Here is a 24251-nt window from a genome sequence, read left to right on the forward strand (position 1 = left end):
TTTTATTACTCTTTTACAGTGGTTGCTGGCAGTCCTGAAAGCAGCTTTAGTCTCAGTACATCTATTATGTTGGTAGCTATGGAAAAAGTTATTTCTATGTGAAATGGCAGCAGCACATTCTGGGGAGAACCATGGCTGGCTGTTAGGTTTTTGTTGGAATTTTTTGGGTGGTATTAATTGGTCTATGCCTACAATTAACCATTCGGTCAGGTCTGATACTATAGAGGACACATCCTTTTTAAACATATTCATAAACATATTTGCTATTATTATTCAAACTATTACTGATATATCTACTACAAAAGCTCAACCTGTTTTAACATATTAAGTTAAATATTAAAATTTTCTATTGACTTTTCAATTTTTAAAAAAATATTAGAAAAGCACTAAAATTTTAACTGCAAATGACTGTTCTCATCTAGAGTGTTATTTTCACAATGTTTTGGCCACAAGGACCATTACGCAGTAGAAAAAATAACTTCAGTTTAAAAAGTTACATTCTTATGGAGGTTGAAGGTTCAATCCTCAATGCAGGCAAAACTCACAATAAAACTATAAAAATTATATAGAACTTCTACCTAGTCATGGCTGGTAGAATAAATAGATAAATAAAGAGTTTTGTTCAAAATTCCGTGTAGATTTCAAAGTTCAACAGAAAGATTCTCTGAATTCAATTAGATGACAATTTTTGGAATATGATTTTTCATTCCCTAGAGGTACGTACATCATAAAGCTTTTTCTTTCTTTTTTTTTTTTAATATAGAACAAATTCTGGACAACCATCTTGTCATCTTCTCAATTGGTTTACCAGCCTTCCTGAGAACAAGAATTTTCAATATCATCACCTATCACCTACAAGAGGCAGATAATATCCATATAAAATTAGAATATTGAATATTCCATTTTATATATCTTCATGACAAAACACACAGTGAACACTGTTTCCATCTTAGGTGCTACCATCTTGAATAAATATTTTATTGAGTAAACACAAGAGGGTATAATTTAAAAGACCTAATTACCAAGACAAAAATCTACGTCAAAAGTCTCTAACACAATTAAGAATAGACATTAATTTCAGAGTAAACGTGAGCTCAAATTATCTCTTTCCTACAGCGGGATCATGTGATACAAGAGTCAGAAAGTGGGATTTGGAGGAAGAACACTTTGACTTGCAAAATGCCTAGGCAGCCGTATTGACATTCTTCAGTAGGGGTGTTTCAGGCAATTAGTAATAAACTAACTCTTTCTCAAAAAAAGAAGATAAAGACTTGAGAGGGTGGACAGAATAAAACATACCCCAGTCAACAGGAAACAAGCCAACTCAACAATGTTGACTTTGATGTGAGAGCTTGAGCATGTAACATAATATACAACTTACTTGTACAGAGAGGGTGCCATATTGCTTGGGTGTTCCATCTGAATACCACAGAAGCCAAGCGATATGTGTGACCATGTACAAAATGGAGCTCAAGTAATGGAGAGAGAGAGAGGTTGTTAACTTCCATTCTTGCACTATATATATATGAATCATTTTTGTACTTTAAAAACTGAAGATTCAATTTTCATTGTGGCCAGTATAAATCAAGGATGATAAATTGAATTTTATTCAAGGGATGTAACTCAGAAACTAACATACTTCCAGTATAGCACTATTGGAAGTGGTGACAAGGCAAATCAGTTCTTAGTGTTCTCCAGTATTTCTATTGTGAAGCGATTTATTCAAATAAAAATATAAGAAAAGGACGTTATTGAAAAGTATACAATAAAAATTAACAAAATTATACAGATAAAAATAATACAATTAGTTTTTATCTGCACTTTTAATAATAAAATTTTTTTTAAAATTAAAGTTTGTAATTTATTTAAAATTTTATAAGAAATATATTAATGAAATTTAAAAATAAAAGTTTTTTATTTTAAAAATGTGTTTTTTTTTTAATTTTAAGTTTATGAAAGTATAATAATAAAATGATTGAAATCAAAATAACAAAATTTCAAACATTATAAAAAAACATATCCAATACATAATATTCCCAAAATAGTTTTTAAATATTTTAAAGCATGTTCTCAATAATTCTTTTTAAAAAAGAGCGCAAAAATTGTCTTCAATAATTTTTCAAAAAAAAATAAAATAAAATAAATAATTTCAATAATTCTTAATTAAGATAAGACCGAAAAAACTTTTCAATGATTATTAAATAAGAAAGTTCAGAAAAACAATGATAAAAAAAAGTACTTGCACAGTTTAATCAAGACATTAAAAATTGAAAATATCGAAAAAAGGTTATATTCTAAGTATCCGTTTTGGACTGAAGGTCTCTGAAAAAAAAAATGTCACTTAATTTGATCGAGTAGTTTCTTTTTTGTTTTGTTTTTTTTATAGAGGAAAAACACGTTTTTATTAGAGTGCAATGAAGTTAGTCATCTTTGAATTTTTTGAACATGCCACGGGGAGATAATTAGGTTTAAAACGCCGACACTCCATCCCCATCTTTAATACTAGCTTTTCTTCCTAAGAATCGAAACATAACTAGCTTTTGCTCGGTATCATAACAAATTGTTTTTTCGCTGTAAAAAAAAAAAAAAATACTTGATCAAATTAAGTTAAATTTTTTTTCGAAGAATTTCATTCCATAACGGATACGTACAATATTACCTTAGTTGTGATATTTTTTAATGTCTTGATTAAACTGTACAGATACTATAAAAAAAGAGTACATGCACAGGAGAGATATAGGCATGAGAAAAAAAAGTGAAGAAACTGATTTTCTGTATCATTGCTTCTGGTAGCACTACGCCAGAAATTAGGAAGTATGTTAGCTGACTATAACCACTCTGAATATACTGAGCTAACATCTATAACATCTCTAATAAAGGCGATAACTCCAATCGTCCGTGGGCAATCATCCATTAAAATAACCATTATAAAAACATTTTAAAAAATTGGTTCTTGTCCAGAATTCTCCCTACATTAAAAGCAAAAATAAACAAAAATGTGTATGATGAAACGAAAATATCACTTTCCAAAAATCACATAAATTCATCAAGTAGTTTTATTTTTATAAAGAAAATCATTTTCAAGTGATTAATGGGAATTTGTAGACATTACAACATAAATCTCGCAAGTTTTGAATTATTGTTGAGTTATCACTCTTGTTTTTTGAAAATTTTCTCAAAATGACAGATAAGACAGACACTCCTTTGATACTTATAAAATTTGATTTTCTTTTTTTTATAAATATATCTGCTTGATTAATTTATGTGATTTTTGGAATATGATATTTTCATTTCGCTATGGATATGTACATCATACAGATTTTTCTTTATTTTTTAATATAAGGGTAATTCTGGACAAGAACTAAAAATAAAAATCCTACCGCTTAATCTTTTTCCCAGACTCAGGAAGTTCATTCACATTATAACATTTCTGGCTGCTGAGTTCTTTGGCCTTCTTCAGGATTTCTAAAAGATGCTGTGCTCTTTGTTTCATTTCTTCTTGGTCATCTGAAACCAAAATAGAAAGACATTACTTTTTGTTTTAAATCATTTACATTTAAGCAAATCTTATTCTAAAAAAAACATGCACACAAATAAGAAGCGTTTTATTATTCTAAACAGATTTGAATTCTTTAAAATGTTCAATGTTGGATTACTTATTCAATGCTGATGTCATCTAATTTGAATGGCAGCAATTGGCTCATAATGAAAAGTAGCTGTTTGATTGGCTAATATATTAAACCATGTTATAGTAGATTTTAAGATATAACATTTGATAGTCAGTCGCAGTTAGAATATAAAAGTGAAGGAATATAACTCAATCAGGTAAAACGATGGAAAATCTAGCAGTTATATTGGACATGGGTGTGTTCGAAATGCAATTTTTCATGTAGCAGAAAATTTCACTAAAAATCTATGAGTGGGAATTTGAGCTAATGTGTTCAGGAAATGACATTATGACAGGAAGTCTATATGGCAAACTCTAAAAATCTTACTCGGGTATTGAATGTTGAATTACACAGATGTCTTTTCAGGCTCTTCTACACATTCCTATAGGGATGGCAGGGAAAATATACAATTGTTTAGATAAACTTGCTATGTGATACAGATTAAATTTATTTGACCCCAAAAATATATAAATAAATTCACAAATGTAGCTGAAAAGCCAATTGATGTGTTCTCACTGGTTTTGTGCTCCATCACCCATAGTGGAGTTTGTTGGGAATATACCAAGGAAGGATTCCAACTAACTTGGTTGAGGTGTACAGTTTTGAGTCACTGCTAGTTTCAGATTTAGTACCTAAAAACTAATATTTAATAAAATGAAACCGTGATCAAGCTTTTTGTTTCCTTGGTATAACTGACCCTTAGTCATTATCCATTAGCATTTAAAAGTTAGGGTGTCTGATAGAAGGCAAATCAGGTTTAATAGTACAATCAAGATTATTTTTTTTTTTTGTTAGGGCATATTGTGACAACCTGCTTGGTGAGATCAGGCCTCCCTGACACCCCCATTTGCTTAATCCCAGAATAGGCCAAAGTAGAGTGTTACAAATCACATGACCATTTAAACAATAAGAATACAGACTGTTCAGCCACCAGGATCCCATCCTTAGTCATCACAAGTCACCATCTACAGTAAAAACATTTGTTTTTAATTGCTATGATGATGATTGTTAGCAATAATGTAAAAGAAAAGGAGAGAAAACAATTATTACGAAAAATAGATCAACTCCACTGTGATGACCATGACTACTACTAGTATGATGAAAATGAAATCAATTGTTTACATGGTGAGCCATCATTACAGATCATACATAATAGAAGCTGTGGTTTAAAGGTAAAAAGATCAGAGAGTGGTAACCCCCATCCCTGCTCATAAGCAAAACAAGGGAAGTACAGATGTAGTAGAATCAAAATAAAAAATGGTAAGATTATAAAATAAAAAATTACCGAAATGGTTGGATTATAAAATAAAAAATTACAGAAATGGTATGATTATAAAATAAAAAAATAGTACAATTATAAAATAAAAAATACAAAAATAGTAAAATTATAAAATAAAAGCATACAGAAATGGTAGAATTATTAAAAAAAATACAACAATGGTAGAATTATAGAATAAAAAAATACATCAATGGTAGAATTATAGAATAAAAAAATACATCAATGGTAGAATTATAGAATAAAAAAATACATCAATGATAGAATTATAGAATAAAAAAATACATCAATGGTAGAATTATAGAATAAAAAAATACATCAATGGTAGAATTATAGAATAAAAAATACATCAATGGTAGAATTATAGAATAAAAAAATACATCAATGGTAGAATTATAGAATAAAAAAATACATCAATGGTAGAATTATAGAATAAAAAAATACATCAATGGTAGAATTATAGAATAAAAAAATACATCAATGGTAGAATTATAGAATAAAAAATACATCAATGGTAGAATTATAGAATAAAAAAATACATCAATGGTAGAATTATAGAATAAAAAAATACATCAATGGTAGAATTATAGAATAAAAAATACATCAATGGTAGAATTATAGAATAAAAAATACATCAATGGTAGAATTATAGAATAAAAAATACATCAATGGTAGAATTATAGAATAAAAAAATACATCAATGGTAGAATTATAGAATAAAAAAATACATCAATGGTAGAATTATAGAATAAAAAAATACATCAATGGTAGAATTATAGAATAAAAAATACATCAATGGTAGAATTATAGAATAAAAAAATACATCAATGGTAGAATTATAGAATAAAAAAATACATCAATGGTAGAATTATAGAATAAAAAAATACATCAATGGTAGAATTATAGAATAAAAAATACATCAATGGTAGAATTATAGAATAAAAAAATACATCAATGGTAGAATTATAGAATAAAAAAATACATCAATGGTAGAATTATAGAATAAAAAAATACATCAATGGTAGAATTATAGAATAAAAAATACATCAATGGTAGAATTATAGAATAAAAAATACATCAATGGTAGAATTATAGAATAAAATACATCAATGGTAGAATTATAGAATAAAAAAATACATCAATGGTAGAATTATAGAATAAAAAATACATCAATGGTAGAATTATAGAATAAAAAAATACATCAATGGTAGAATTATAGAATAAAAAATACATCAATGGTAGAATTATAGAATAAAAAAATACATCAATGGTAGAATTATAGAATAAAAAATACATCAATGGTAGAATTATAGAATAAAAAATACATCAATGGTAGAATTATAGAATAAAAAAATACATCAATGGTAGAATTATAGAATAAAAAAATACATCAATGGTAGAATTATAGAATAAAAAAATACATCAATGGTAGAATTATAGAATAAAATACATCAATGGTAGAATTATAGAATAAAAAATACATCAATGGTAGAATTATAGAATAAAAAAATACATCAATGGTAGAATTATAGAATAAAAAAATACATCAATGGTAGAATTATAGAATAAAAAATACATCAATGGTAGAATTCTAGAATAAAAAAATACATCAATGGTAGAATTATAGAATAAAAAAATACATCAATGGTAGAATTATAGAATAAAAAATACATCAATGGTAGAATTATAGAATAAAAAAATACATCAATGGTAGAATTATAGAATAAAAAATACATCAATGGTAGAATTATAGAATAAAAAATACAACAATGATAGAATTATAGAATAAAAAATATCGAAATAGTAGAATTATAAAATAAAAAATACAGAAATGGTAGAATTATAAAAAAAAATACAGAAATGGTAGAATTATAAAAAAAAAATACATGAATGGTAGAATTATAAAATAAAAAATACAGAAATGGTAGAATTATAAAAAAAATACATGAATGGTAGAATTATAGAATAAAAAAATACAACAATGGTAGAATTATAGAATAAAAAATATCGAAATAGTAGAATTATAAAATACAGAAATGGTAGAATTATACATATAGAATGGTAAGATTATAAGTACAGCTATGGTCAAAGCAAAATATAAGTACAGAAACGTTAGAACGAAGGGTTTACACACACACACCCTTCTTGTTCTTGAATTCCATTACAACAACGATGACAAGAATGAGACGGGATATAAGGGATTTATACACTCACTAGCGAGGGTACCCGGCGTTGCCCGGGTGTTTGGAGGTGTGCGTGGTTTTGGGTAAATCAAAACTCCGGGGAGGGGTTAAAATAAAAAAAAATGTTTTGATAGGTAAGTATGAGGATCGAACTCGAACTCGAACCCTTGAGGCAAAGTTGTAAATTAAAGTGTGAAAAAAAAAAACGTGCGACGTTAACCATTGGGCCACCACGAGATGCTAACGGAAACACGTTTGAATTTATTTAATTACTTAAATTAGCAGGTGCATGTTTTAATGACTTAATGAGGTCAACTTTTGACTGCGGGGTAGCATTTCATTTAGTGCGGGAATGCTTTTTTTTTTCCCCCAAGACGTTGAGGGTAGGGGGAAACATTATAGGAAAAGGCCTAACCTACATGCGGCAAGCGAAAACTGTTGAATATTTATCTTCCCGAAGTCGAGCGAATTGAATAGACAGGTGAGCTCCGTTGTTAACTCTGAGATATTACGATTTACATGTGATATAAAAGGTTTTAAAAAGTTGTTAGGCAACCGACCGCTTCTTCTGAAAAAAGCCTTTTGTAGACATAGAGAAAAAGCGAACACACATACACACATACATTTTCGCTTTTATATTTATAGATTAGTAAACTATAATATAACACTTTCAGGTATTACCTACTAATGGCAGTGACATCATAGTAGATAATGCAAAACATGGAAAATTTTGCACTAATCCAGAGTGCCCTCATAGGGGAGGTGGAGGGGAAGATGAGTCACTATAAACTAACACTGTTTCTAATACTGTTGCAGTTGGTGACATACATACTTGTTATTTTCCAACCTTTCCACGAGATTGTCTTTTTAAATAAACCTTTATAAAATCACTGGCGTCCAAGTGATTGTATTCAACAGACACCCCAACAATGACGACAGAATTGACAAGAATGGCAACACAGGATATAAAGGATTTATACATTGATCTGTAAGGAGAATATATAAAACAGAAGCCTGTTGAGAATCGAGGAATTCCCCACATATAACGATAATGCAACTTTATTATAGTGTGTCTTTGAAAAAATGCATTTCAGAGAAAAATAACTATAAGTAAGAACAGAATTTTTTTAAGTTGCGATTTTTCACGGTAAATTAACACTTTAGAAGATCAGAAAACAGGGGGAAATAACTGCATTCTATCATTAAAGTTGCTCTGCGCAGAATCTAATGACACTACCTTTCAGGTCGGCCATTTTGCTTCTTCATATACTGCATGCCTTTTTTCTGCAAATCAGCTCTAGCACATCTACAGGACCACTTTTTGTAATTTTTGGCATTTATACTAATTTCAACATGACACTTAAGGATGTAATTATGTTTTTCCCTGAAATGTCTTTGTTCGAAAATATGTGATTTGGTCAGATGATACACTATGGTAAAGTAGCATTAATAAATTTCTGATGATAAGAAAATGGAAGCATAATTATTCAATCAATTATATTGTTAAAGATTAAATTCCCATTTCTTTTGTGCATAATTTGGTTCTGGCCATAGCCTGGCTGAGAAAACATCATTGCCAGGCAATAAGCTACTGAGAGAACCAAAATAAGTTGGGTGCATAAGACACAGTAGCTATTTGATTGGTTGATAGATTAGACCACTTGACCAATGAACAGAACAATTAGAGAAATTTCAGCTTTCTTTAACCGTTCAGGTTTTCAGTCAAGTAGGCAAAGACAATATCTCCATTTAGTGATCCTTTTTTTCGAAGGCACAGGTTCAAATCCTTTACATGTTTCATTTTCCACTTTAAGGTTTTCTTTGTTTATTTCTAGCCTTGTGGACTAAATTGTTTATTTAATGGTATAACCCATGTGAACATGAGTGGCAGAAAAAAACAACAGCTTAATGCATAATACATTTGCTGGCCAGTCCTAGATGGGTGATTATTTGGGAAATACTAGGTGCTGTATGTATGCAGGTATGTATATGTATAATACTTCAGGGAGCTGACGCTCCAGCATGGCATGATTCCAGGTCACTCTTGGGCAAGGTGTAGCACCTATTAACCTCCTTCTGATTACTCAGATGGGTAGATTAAGTTCTTCAGCTGTGGTGAATGTAATTCATTTAGAAGGAATCTCGAATGAAAAACCAAAAACCAGATAAAAAGAATCTATCATCCCTGTAAGTGATGGTGTCACAAGCAAAAGACTCACTTTCAATTTGTCATAAGTCAGCATAGAAGTAATAAGGCATAGAAAACTGTCATAAAAATACTCCTATTGTGCAATCTAACTAGAAATAGCAAAACAAACACATGCTTATATAGATGAAAATAAAATTTAATAAATTTTGATGATAGTAAAGTTTGCTAATTTTCAAGAGGTTAATATAGTTTGCTTGAAGCATTGTTTAGTGTGTATATAAATAAAAAGTTATAGAAAGTAATACAATGCGGAAGTGTAATGGATCAACACAACTAAGGCAAATTAAGATTTAAAACGGTTGAATAAACTATGCAAATTCACCTTTATTAATCTAATTTATAAAACTCACTATGTCTGTCTGTATGTCTGCCTTCATATTTTCAAACTTTATTTCTTCTGAAACTAAAAGATGCAGGGCGGCGCTAGGGGCCTAAAATGATTGGATTGGATCGTTCTTTTATGGGTCTTAACTGGTTAAAATGTTTTTTTAGGAATCAAAAAGGGGTCAAAATTGAAAAATATTGTTATACACTTTGTACATTCATCTTAGTTTATTTTTAATTAGTTCATTTGCATGTCATGTGGGTACAGTGGTAACATAACCAGCTTTGAATATTACAGTTTTGCTTAAGGTTTTGATTCTAGCTGATAGCAACCAAATACTTTTTATTTTACTTTGGAAATCACAACTATAATAATATATACGAAATCTGGACAAATTAAAATATCATATTTAAGGGTATTTTACTACTGCGCAAAGTTAGGCTAGTATATATATATATATATATATATATATATATATATACTAGCAGGGGAGTGCCTAACTATATATATATATATATATATATATATATATATATATATATATATATATATATATTTATTTGTTTAGTTTTATTATATTTTATACTTGGATTGTTATTTTGGGAAAATTCCTTTCTAAAGATAATGGTAATTAATTAAAAAATGAACTTAAGTCTTTGGTGCAAAAAAATTAGAAGAAATCCGTGATTCCATGGAAACACTTACCATTTGCAGACAAATATTCTTGTAGGCAACCACACGGTCGAGATTTAAACTTTGGACACCAAAGTCTTTCGGCTTCAAGAAAACAAAGAGAAAACATAAGATTAAAGTAGAAGTTGTTCATGTTTGACATTAAACATTTAATTCAAAACTGAAATAAATATTTCAAAATTTTGGAGATGAGGACTGACTTTTTCTTTTTTATAGAAATGGTTCCAGACAATGAAATCCGACCATCTTAAGATCTTAATATAGAGTATGTAACCCATTTTGCAATAGTTATACAGTATATTTTAATATCAGCATAGATAATTTTCCCTTATTTCGTCTGAGATTGGTGTAATATCATAATGGTAGCAAATATAGACATTTTGGACATGCTTGAGTAAGTTTAACACAATTATATTCATTCTGCTTTCCTCGTTGATAACCAGCACTTGGAGTGGTACTAAGCAGTAGGTCCTGCCACAGTTTGGTAGATCTTGAACTTGATTAGATCACTGATCTATTCTTGAACTCCTTCAACAAATTAATAGAAATTAATAGAAATAGAAAAGTTGGTCATCAGTCAACATTTAGAAAAAAAATGAGTCAAATCCACTCTAAGAATTATGCATAACAGGAGAAAATGATTTGGTTCCATTGTTTTATGGCATATCAACCCTTTTGGGGATTATTTCATGCCAAATCCAGTAATTTGTGAAAAAAGGTTTTATGCTTCAAGTGTTTTTTATATCGCCAAATATTTATTCATGATGTTTGGTTTACACAAGTAAGAGAAAATAAAAAATGGTTATACAGGAAGAAGTAGAGAAATAATGATTGAACTGGGAAGTGGGTTACAGTAATCCTAACTGGTTGATAGCATTAATTATTTTTAGTTATTATCACCTGGAGTAAGAATTGAACCAGAAACATCCAGAAGATTATTACTTAGAACTGATTGTAATCAACACCCTTATCCATTGCACCAAATGTATACATAATAACTAAGACTAATATAATAATTACTTAACACATCTAATAATATATTTACTTAACACATCTTTTTATGAAAATCATTCCTGACAAGGCATGGAGCCACTTGATGTAAGGAGCTAAAAAAAAAAAAATCAAAACCTAACGATAAGTATTAAATGAATCTATTCTGACCCAGAAAACAGCAATTCTTCCTCCTTTATCAGAAACATAGTTCATGAAATGTGGAGACTAAAGGACAAAATAAGGGAAACAAGAGTTACAAGGCTGCTGAAGGAAACCCGGTCATGGCTGATAGAACAAGAAAAATCTACTTCTGTGGATCAAACAAATGGTTCAGTTTCTCATGAAGATTTTTAATTTATATTTGAATTATTCGAACTGCTGTTCTCATTTTATGTGTTATTTTCACGTTTCAGACTCAGAAATCTTTCTGTCAAACTTGGAAATCTGCATGGAGCCCTTTATTTAATCTATAAGGGTGGCATGTTCTCGTTCCATCAGCCATGACTGGGTAGAAATAAATCCTAAGTAATTCACAAGTGTATTTTGAGCATCGCCCTTACTGAGGATTGAACCTTCAACCTCCAGAAAAGTGTAGCTTACAACTGAATTTTATCAAGTATTTTATCCACTACGCCACAGATCTTCATAACACTCAAAAGACAATTGCAAATTCCTTAGGACTTTTATCCATGGTTGATGGAATGAGAGCAGGTTATCCCCTTGGATTAAATAAAGTGTTCTGTTTGAAATTCCATACAGATTCCCGAGTTCGACAGAAAGATTCCCAAATTTGGCAACTTACACCTAAAAAAGGTCAGAAATTACATCGACCGAAACGTGAAAATAGCACTCAAGATGATAACAGTAGTCCAAATAATTCAAATAATATGAATTATCAATCCTCATCTCAAAAATTCAGAAACAAAGATTTCTATGTTTGAAAAGATGCACCTAAAGAAAAGCCAGAGATTACATCAGCCCAAATGTTATGAAAATCTCCTCACTAACGTGATGTACTTGCAATAACCCTTATCCCTGAGTGGCTTCCGGGCCTTGATAAGTGGTGATCACTGTGTAAAAAAAAAAAAAAAAAAAAAAAAAAAAAAATAGCAACCAAAATAAAACCAGTATCAATTCTAATATCAAACTTTCCAAAATCAGTGAAGTTGTTATGAAGGGCTTACCATTTGGATCTTCCATTTGAACAGCTAAATTGGAAGCAAATGTCTGCGATTCCTGAAAGTATTTACTCTTTTCTTCGGCACTTGGCACCACGGTTACCTTTTTCGTCTTACGTGGTCGATCAAACGACAAACCTGGAAGAAATTGTAAGAAGAATATTTTCACCCTTTTTTTCCAAGAACATTTGGCATTTGAATACAATTAGTTACATTGAAAAATATTTTTTGGTTTCAAATCATGGTTCACTTACCACAAGCATTGCATAATGTGAGTTTTTTCTCTGTGACTGGGTCGATCTTGTGCCGAGGACTTGCTCCAACAGATTTTGATTTCTTCAATTTGGAAACTTTTTTAAGGAGAGGGTTGCAAATATAAGAGCATTTGCAAAGATCACACTGAAATTGTTTACCTGAAGAAGAAAAATAAGTTAAAATTAGGTAATTTGAATTATTAAAAATAATAAGCCATTAAAATGCCATACAATGCAATCAAGTTTAATTTAATTTTTGAAGATATATTTCATTGCAAGCCTGTCGCTGCTCTATGGTCATTTTCATGGCAAGTGCTCAACTGAACTTCAATCTATGGTACCCCCTTGCCAAACTTTCACAAAAAAATACTCGTCTACCTATAACCACTATATACAATTTCCCCCACTCTCTTACTGCGCCTAAATCTAAACGCAGATTCCATAATCAAGGCTTCTTTCTCAGAACTGCCCACCTGGGGAACACTGTTCTACTGGCCTGCTTACTGATTGAATACAACATAGCAGCTTTCAAATCCAATGTAAATTGTTGAACCGTCCCCATAAATAAACAAATTCTACCCAATTAACACAATTAACGATTACTACACTACCACCTTACATTCATTAACACTTATCCTCGAGTGGCCTTTGGGCCTTGACAAATGATGACTCCCAAGCAAATATAAAAACAAATCTCTTTTTTTGGGTGGGGATTCAATTTGCCTTATATTGAAGCAAATACTGAATGAAAGTTTCGATAGTCAAGAACGTAGCATATGGCAGTGTGAATCGAATAAGAAATAGTATTCTTGACTTAGAAAGTGTTGGGTTATATTTATCAATATAAGTTGAGGTCAGTAATTCTTAAATTAAAATAATTAAAAAATAAAATAAATAAAATAATAAATAAAATCCATTTTATCAATGCTTAACAATTCAATCAATACTGTATGATTTTATTCTTGGAGTTCATATGTAAGATCCATTGCTCTTTTTGTTTCTCATAAAGTCGATTCTCTCTATCTCTATAAACATTTTTAAATAACGAGCGAGTCTGTCTTGAAATGTATATATAAAATGTTTTGTGTGTGTTTTTATGCATGCGAGTGTATATTCATTTTTTTATCAATCTGTTTTCTCTGTACTTTGATGACACCAACGTTCGTCAGATATATGTTATGTTTATCAATAAATAACAAGTCAGTTTTATGAAAACAATGTCGTTTATTTGACACTTGGAGCGTGTGGTTGTGGTAGAGAGAGAGAGAGAAATACAGAGAGAGAGAGAGAGAGAGAAAGACAGAGAGAGATATGGGTGGCAGGTGACAGGCCAACTGGCGATCATCTCTTGTCTAGTAACTCCTGCTCTGACCCCAAACCATTCATTTTTATTATCATTGCATAATCTACTATCAGACTACGTATAGAGTACTGCTGTCATATTAGGGGTAGGCTATAGAAACAAAATTTTTCAAATAAATGCCAAAAGTGGCTTATTACCTTCATTTATATGTAAATAGATGGGAACAAGTGATTTTTTTTCAAAACGGGTCAAAATTGGAGGGTCGCTGGCCCCAAACGTGATTTGACCGCGTCAACGCGTGAAAATGGCCCAAATTTCGCCCCCGAACACACTTAATCATTTATTGAAAGCCACAGGGTGCATTTTTTGACTATAAATGCATTTGTATCATTAAATCTAACATTCCCATTGGCTATCCCACAAGTATAGGGCTTTTTAGGGTATCTCAGAGTCCAAAATGGGTCAAAATTACCCCAAAATTAGCCCAAAATGGTCGGAAATCACGGATTTTCCAAAATGCACCTCCCAAGCCACACAGGGTGCAATTTTTGACCATAAATGGCTCTATATCATTAAATCTAACATTCTCACTGGCTATCCCACCTATATAGGGCTTTTCAAGGTATCTTAAGGGTCCAAAATGGGTCAAATTTACCCAAAAATTAGCCAAAAATGAACGAAAATCATGGATAATCCCCAAAATGCAGGTATTATATCTCCTATATATATCCCAGGTATAATATACTCCTGTATATAAGTGACATGTGTTTGGGTGCCGATCTCGGTACATGGGACAGTGCTACGGATTGTACCCGATCTGTTTAATGAGTAGTTCAAATTGTTTGAGGTATCATGCTCTGGCAATTGGTCACTTATATCCTCCACTTCAAATTGATCATCGTCCAAATCCAAACGATTGTGCAGTTCTTGCTCTGCCAGAAACCGTTCATGTTCCATATCGACGTGGAAAGTGTCAATGAGCCATTTGCGAGAGAGAGACTTTTGATCGACAAAGAATCTTCGTTCATGTACATCAAATTCATCAGGATTCACATCTTTTGAAAGTATATTGAGAAGGACATGGTGCTCTCGTTTCCATTTAATCATATTCACACGTCTGGAACCCTTTGCTTTGTAGACATCTTTGTCGTAAATTTTTAGCGATCGATCAAGTTTGTTTTATCCCAGATATTGTAACATAATGAACATCACTTCCAAAGGCTTTCTGCCACAATTGTAGTAATCGCAAGGAGAACTGGTGAATATGATTTTTCTGTGTCATGGTACCATATTTGGCAGCATGATGTTGCACAGCTTGAACACATTCAGCCTCAGTTGGAAGAGAATCAAGCAGAAGATAAGTCCAATCGTCATAATTATAATCTTTGTCAATCTGCCCTGCTATACCAGCCATGTTCATTGCATTTTACTAACTGAAAAAGAAAGCAATCAAATTCACAATTAATGCAATGCAATGTTATCGTGTCTATTTAAAGATGCCATTGCATTGTTACAGAAAGAAAACATTTCCTTATTTGGTAATTTTCCATCTATAACTCAAATTAAGCCCCTTTTTGACAACCTATTTTGATTCTTAGAGACTTTTTGACTCTCTTTGGCTAAATCGGCCATATTTAGCCCCTTTTAAAGGTACTTATACCCCTCATTAACAGTGCAAAAGTTAGGAGAGTGCCTGCTTCAAACATTTCCCAACAGTTTCTGCCATGTAGAGGTGTCTTTGGGCCCATGGGAGGTGCATTTTGGAAAATCCGTGATTTCCGACCATTTTTGGCTAATTTTGGGGTAATTTTGACCCATTTTGGACTCTGAGATACCCTAAAAAACCCTATACTTGTGGGATAGCTAATGGGAATGTTAGATTTAATGATACAAATGCATTTATAGTCAAAAAATGCACCCTGTGGCTTTCAATAAGTGATTAAGTGTGTTCGGGGGCGAAATTTGGGCCATTTTCACGCGTCGACGCGGTCAAATCACGTTTGGGGCCAGCGACCCACCAATTTTGACCCGTTTTGAACAAAATCACTTGTTCCCATCTATTTACATATAAATGAAGGTAATAAGCCACTTTTGGCATTTATTTGAAAAATTTTGTTTCTATAGCCTACCCCTAGTCATATTTAGGCTGGCAAATTTCTGTCTCATTTGGGGGTTCTTAATAAGGTGCAGGCACGTTTCTATGATTTGATTTGCCCCAACTTTTCTTTTGTCAGAGTGACAATATTTATAAACTAGCGAAATCCCTTAACATCTCACCCCCTGGTAGACCCATAATATCAGGTGTTGGCACCCTAACAGAATATATCTCTGGATATATAGATAAAATTCTAACCCCCTTATTACCCAACATCCCTTGCTATATTAAGGACATCACACATTTCCTCAACACTATTGGACAAATCGACAATCTTTCACAAGAAATTATTTTAGTCACATTAGACGTATCAGCTCTATACACTAACATCCCTCATGACGAGGGAATAGAAGCCTGTAGAACATTTCTCCTTCACAATAATTTCCCCAACGACAAAATAAAAGACATTTGTAAGCTTATATACTTCATCCTCACACATAACAATTTTAAATTTAACAATCAAAATTATCTTCAAATAAAAAGAACCGCCATGGGCACTAAAATGGCCCATAGCTATGCCAACATTTTTATGCATATGCTAGAAACCAAACTCCTTGAAAACTTCCCCCTCAAACCGTCCCATTATTGCCGATACATTGATGATATTTTTTTCATATGGCCACATGGACTAACCAACCTAAAGAATTTCCATGAATACATCAATAATTCACATAACAATATAACATTTACCATGGAATACTCATACAGCTCCATCCCATTCTTAGACGTAACTATCATATCCCATAACGTCCTTCTATATTAAACTCACTGACAATCAGACATTCCTCAATTTCTATAGCAACCATCCATTAAACCTAAAAAAATCTATCATTTACAGTTCATGCATACGAATAAAACGCATTTGCTCCAACCCCCTAAACTGCATACACCATATCACAAAGCTTACGAAAAAATTCATCAATAATAAGTATCCCATTAAGTATATTAAACAAGCCATAAAAAAAACTAATAAAATTGACAGATCACATCTTCTCCAGTACAAACAAAAAACATTAACAAACGCATTCCAATGGTTTTCAACCATGGCCAACACATGCATAAAATTACAACGCACCTAAAAAAATTTACAACAACCTAAAAAATAACTTCACTATTAAGACTATATTTCACCTTCCACCAATTAATGCGATCAAACAACCACCCAATCTCTCAGCCATATTCACCTGCAAACGCACACAGGACACACAATAAAATGGCAATTATAGATGCAATAAACCACGATGTCTTATATGCATACACCTAAATACCACACCACTATTCAATATACCTGAATGTAACACTCACATAAAACTGACGCGTCTAACATGTGACAGTTCTCATGTGATATATTACATATACTGCTCCATTTGCAACAATGGAAGATATATTGGCGAAACTCTGACACGTTTTCGAATCCGCCTTAACAATCATAAGGCGACAATCATACAAAAATCCCCCACCCCACTAGCAAATCACTTCAATTTACCTGGACACACTATAGACAATATTAGATGCCTCCTAATAGACTCAAATTTCCCATCAACAAAAATACGAAAACAAAAAGAAATACAATGGATCATCCGACTAAACACTCATAAGACAGGTCTTAACACAGACCTTGGCCAGCTTAAATTCTACAAATACTTCAAAAAATAATTAAGTAACACAATTACCTACTCATACATATATATTTTTACGTATGTATTAACCTGTTCTTGTTCTATATTGATTTCAATATGTATATTACATCTTTTCGTTTTATAGCTAACACATGCATTATTCTCTTGTTATTATTATCTTGTTATTATTAATTTATCATTATTATCTTGTTATTATTACTTTATTTATCTCCATTATTATTTTTATTATTATTATTATTATTATTTTTATTATTATTACTGATATTATTATTATCATCATTAATACTACTATTATTTTCGTTATACCTAACCTTCTATCTGCACCATTTTCCTATATATACATATATATATGTATATATGTTTACATCTATGTTTACATCGTTAACTTCATATCCCTACTTATTCACTCACTTTATACATGTCTTTAAATAGTAATTGATATTTGTGTTTGATTATATAAGTATGTGCATATGCGCCTATATATGTATGTATGTGTTTATATGAGGATGTACAAATAATTGAAAAATTTAAAAGTAATGGATATAATAGTCTAGGTAATGTAGATAACGATATCCTAAGGATGCGTCAGGATAAGGAAGACGATATAATTAAAAAAATGCGAGTAATTTACCCATATGGGTTGAATAGTAAAGTTAAAAAAAATAACCTACAAGATTCTGAAATTATAGGTAGATTTTATCCAGCTTTGCCTCGCTACGGTATTAGAGATAGAACTCATGTTAATAGAAATAATAGAAAATCAGTTATTTCATGCGAGGATTTTTTTAGTAAAATTAAAGATATCATTATTAATAAAATTTATGAGTCGTTCAATTATATAGGAAAATTGCTTAATCAAACAAAAAAGAAAGTTTTGAAGGAAATAGCATCTAAAATATTATTACAACCGGATATGATATATAAGAAGGACTATTTCATTCAATGGTATGAATATATTCTAGATATAATTGACACTAAATTATATAAGCCACCAGTGAACGATATAAAAAAGAAACCTAAAAATGTTTGTGTAGTTTTGTATGAAAATAAAGGTTTTGATGATGTAAATTTACCTAAAATATTTAATAAACAAAAAAATATACAATTACTACCAAATGAGTTCCAGAAAAAAGATCAAAAACCAATAGTTACATATAAACTAGGGCCAACAATACGCAATAAGATTTTTAATTATAAGAAAACGGTAGAACATATAAATATAAAAGATAATAATATAAAGATTCCAGAATGTGAATGTAATTCCTCTCCCTTCTGTAATAATGAGATAAAACATGTAATTACAGGAGATTTAAGTATAGTAAATAATCCTAAATTAAGAAAACTACTTAGTAAGGGTCCAAATTATAGAGAACCTAAATGCCTAAATTACACTAAATGCGTTAAAGAAGTAACTAAAGCACTAGAAGGTTTTATTATGTCTATGGTAAAGAAATATAAATTAGCACAGTCTACGTTTGATGCATGGGAAAATAGTATACTTGAATGCGTAAATAAAAAGGTTAAACATATAAAACAATTTAAACACCCTAGAAAAACCAATCCTCTTTTAAAAAATTCAAAAATACGGGAGGAACTTAAAATACTTCAAGAAAAGTTTGTAATAGTTCCGATTGATAAAGCGGCAAACAATATAGCTTTTATATGTAAAAAATATTATATACAACGTTTATTGATAGAAGTAGGACTTATAGTAAACGATTCGGATACTTATAAAGTAAGTAATAGTAATTTAGATAGCATTATTTTGAATAATAGTATTATTAATGAAAAAGTAGGATTAAAGTTAGAAGATAAACACAAAAATCTTCCATGTATGTATTGGATACCTAAAATGTATAAAAATCCAGTTGGTGCTAGATTTATTGTAGGTTCAAAGACGTGCATCACTAAACCTCTAAGTAAAGCGATATCTAAAATATTTAAATTAATTATAAATCAAATAAATAATTTTCATCTGAAAAGTAAATTCTATAGTAATATAAATCTATTTTGGGTAGTAAATAATTCCAAACCAGTGAAAGAAAAATTAGATAAAATAAATTCCAGAATAAAAGCAAAATCTATAGCTACTTATGATTTTAGTACACTATATACTAAAATTCCGCACGAAAAACTTATAAAAGAATTAAATGATACTGTAGATTTGGCTTTTGAAGGTGGAAAAGGTAAATATATAGACTTTTCAAACTCTAAAGCTTTCTGGTGTAAAAATAAAAATAGCAAAACTAGTGTTTCTAAAGGTATTTTAAAAATGCTTGTAAGTCATCTTATTAAAGAATGCTATTTTCAAATAGGAAATAAAATATTACTCCAAACGATAGGTATCCCAATGGGATTGGATCCTGCACCATTTTGGGCAAATTTGTATTTACATAGACTCGAGTATATATATATGTCATCATTATTAAAAACAGATATATCTAAAACATTTAACTTTCATGGGTGTAGGAGATTTATAGATGACCTTATATGCATAAACGATAATGATGAATTCGAAAAAAATAAACATCTTATATATCCAAACGAACTAAAATTGAATTGTGAACATAGAGGACAACAGGCTACATTTCTGGATTTAGATATAAAAATTGAGGATGGGATTTTTCTTTATAAAATATTTGATAAAAGAAACGCATTCCCCTTTAAAATAGTACGTATGCCCCATAAGGATAGCACCTGCCCTGTTTTTGTGTTTTATGGAACCATTATGCCAGAGTTTTTGAGAATAGCTCGCGTTACTCTAAAATTAACAGATTTTATACCACCATTTTCTAGCTTAGTAATAAGGATGATAAAACAAGGTGGAGATAAAAATAAAATATTTAAACAGTTAAATAAAGCATTTGTTCGTTATCCTGATGCTTTTGAATCGTTTAAGATAAACCAGACTATATTAATAAAGGAAATCCAAAACTATATTAGCAATGTATAAAATGTATTTATAATTACATATAATAAATTTTATAGATAAAAAAAAAAAAAAAAAAAAAAAAAAATGTATATATGTAAAAATAAAATATTTTTAACCTTTATATATCTAATTTTAAATAAATAAGAATGTAAATATACAAACTACTAATTATAGTGGGGGTGATAAGTAGTTAAATGGATTAATCCAAATCATATAAATACAAGACTGATAAATTAAAAAATGTATCCATTTTAAATGTGGAAATTGATGAATCGCACAGGTAAGAAATTCATTTTTATACTATGATAAGGTTAGTAATTGCAATTAAGAATAGGAAATTGGATTACAAAATTTTTGTAACATGTCTTCTTCCTAAGATTTAAGGGTGGTGGTGTTTGATCAACACTGCTGGGGAGCCATGATGTAATATACTGTTTTGTTTTTAAATCCCCGAAACAGTGTTTCATGGTAAACAACTGATGATCCCTTAAAAAATAAAAAAATGGTATAATAGTAAATTCGAGAGAGTTGATGCAGTGATTGCAGGTGATTAAATGACTTACTGACTAGATGTTTTTTTTTTTTTTTTTTAACGAATGATAAAAAGTAAATTTTTGTATGGTTTCAAATGTTAAAAACTTCAAAGACTATATATATATATATATATATATATATATATATATATATATATATGTGTGCGTGTGTGTGTGTGTGTGTACATTCCTGTCCATGTAATGCATAATTATGTTGATGTGCACATCATTGTGCTGCCTTACATGCTCTTGTATTTTGTTTTATGCTTATATATTTGTATATGCATGTATATGTATATATGTGTATTCATGTGTATTTGTATATTTTATATATATGTATATGTATATATATATATATATATTTATGTCTATGTGCTTATGTGTATATATGGTATGTGTGTACATGTACGTATATCGGTATGTATGCGTATGGGTGCACATGTGCATGCCTGGACCTTTACTTTTCATTGTATGCATATACATGTGTATGGATATATATGCATGTATGTGTGTGCATGCATGCATATCTGTTTATGCATATGATTATTTATATATGCATTATATGTATAGGGGGGTGCATATATTATATACATATGGTCATTGAATATGACTGTGTATTGGTATGTATGCGTATATATGGGTGTTAATTGTGCATGCATATATATATATATATATATATATATATATATATATATCTGTACCCTTATGCACATGTTTTTTATGTAAAAACCACTATTAGTCTATGGTTTAAATATAAATATTATTATTTATATTATTATTATTATTATTATTTTATAAATATTGTCATTATTATCAATACACACAGAGTGACTTTCGAGCCAAAAGCACATACATTCAAGTACCTGCTCTGATATTATCCTCGGCCTATGTATGAGAATTCCTTCGGGACTGAGACAATTTTCCTTTAGGACCGAGACTATTTGTATTCTCATTTAATTATTAACTAATATTAATTTTATTGATTTTATTATTATTATTATTATTATTATTTGAGGGAGAGACAGAATTTACTCACCATTAAAAAAGCCGACATTGTCTCTAACTCTGCCCTCTTCAGTAGTTTTATTATTATTATTATTATTATTATTATTATTATTATTCATAACTAATAATTACATTATTTTTACCGTTTAACAATTTCATTTCAATTCCATTATACATATTGAAATCAATTGCGTCTCATTTTTGCCGTTTGAATTAAACGCTTTTACATTGCAACATTAAAAACACATTAAAAAGCACAATCTTCTTCCACTAACGGCTAAAATAATTCACGTGAACTTTTTCGTACATGATTGCTAGGAATGAACGCTGTCCACACTACAAATTTCCAGTTCTTTCAATGGTTTTCTTTTTCTTTTTCATTTCGATACTTTTTTGTGACCAAGAGCGGAGGTCCGCTTGAAATATAAAAAATAATAATAAAAATATTAAATACAAAAAGTAACATCGTTTTTCATGCTTCAAAAAACCCTCATAACCTTTAAATCACTATATATATATATATATATATATATATATATATATATATATATATATATATATAAGAACTTGAAGCATAAAACATTTTTCATAATTTATTGGATTTGGCATTTAATGATCCCCAAATTTATAAACTTTTCCTTGAAGTTGAATTTTTTAAGTGCCAAACAACCTTTTTATTGATGCAAATTATGAGAAGAGAAAAAAGCAAAGTGCATTCATTTTGAACCCTGACAATAAATATTAGAAAAAGGAAAGAAATAAAGGAAAAGAAGAATTTGCCAACCATTTGATAGATTGTTGTGCGGACGGTTTGGAGTAACAGCAGGTGCAGTTGTCTTTGGGCATTTCTTTTTCCGACGGATTTTCTTATATGTTGATGTCTGTTTACTTGGCTTACTGGCACCAGATTCAGGGGAATAAGATCTTTTCTTGAAACGCTTACGTAGACTTTTCCTTTCATGAACGTCTTCATTTTGGCTAGTTTCAGGAGTGACCTGAAAGCATAAAAATAAAACAAGTTTTGAATAATGAATTTACAAGAAATACTTATGGCGAGTACAGACATGAAGATTATGGAGTTAGTAATCCAAGTGCTAAACTAAGTATTCAAAAATTACATATCGCCCAATTCCATCTCTTTAAATTTTAAACGGTTCACCTAAGACAGCTGAATTTTTAATAGGTCTAATTCCAACCTAACAAATAAAAATGGAACAAAAGAATGAATGCCTTTCATAAGAATGCAGATACCAATGATTTTTGTGTGATTTTAATAACAGATGTTAGCCATATTATTTAGATTCTTCAGACTACTGTTCTTATCCCGAGTGTTATTTTCACAATGTTTCAGCCGATGTAATGTCTGACCTTCTTCAGGTGTATCTCATTCAACTTTGGAATCATTCTGTTGAACTGGGTAATTTGCATGGAATTTCAAACAGAACCTTTTATTTAATCCATGGGAGTAGCACGCTCTGATTCCATCAACCATGACTGGATAGAAGTCCTAAGTAATTTGCAATTGTATTTTTAAGTGTTGCCTACATTGAGGATTGAACCTTCAACCTCCAGAAGAGTAACTTTACAACTGAATTTTACCAAATACTTTATCCACTATGCCGCAGGTCTGCAAGGATTTTCCAGATTCCCAAGTTTGACGGAAAAATTCTTGAGTTTGATAAGATACATCTGAAGAAGGTTGGAGGTTATATTGATCGAAACATTGTAAAAATAGCTCTCAAGGGGAGAACAGTAGTCTGAAGAATCCAAATGACATGAATAATCCATCCTCATCTCAAAATTTAAGAAAACTAATAAGTATTAGATATCAATTAATAAATATTTCTCAAATTTCAGGGTTTTTTTTAAAATGTTTTAAAGGATTTTTAGTGGGGGGTGGTGGG

At 30.3% G+C, this 24251-nt stretch overlaps 1 protein-coding gene across 1 annotated transcript in view; it reads right to left on the minus strand.

Annotated features, from left to right (window-relative positions):
* The window catches only part of LOC145286252 (uncharacterized), a 59569-nt gene that overhangs the window by 20468 nt on the left and 14850 nt on the right, over positions 1–24251 (minus strand). The window contains exons 3-7 of the mRNA XM_080135074.1: positions 23132–23342; positions 12780–12938; positions 12532–12663; positions 10367–10438; positions 3381–3507 (exon numbers count right to left, since the gene is read on the minus strand). Coding sequence (XP_079991200.1) covers positions 3381–3507; positions 10367–10438; positions 12532–12663; positions 12780–12938; positions 23132–23342 — 701 coding nt within the window. The remainder of the gene's footprint in view (positions 1–3380; positions 3508–10366; positions 10439–12531; positions 12664–12779; positions 12939–23131; positions 23343–24251) is intronic.

This window comes from Euprymna scolopes, chromosome 10 (genome assembly GCF_053919585.1).
Source record: "Euprymna scolopes isolate OS-2025 chromosome 10, ASM5391958v1, whole genome shotgun sequence".
NCBI lineage: Eukaryota > Metazoa > Mollusca > Cephalopoda > Sepiida > Sepiolidae > Euprymna > Euprymna scolopes.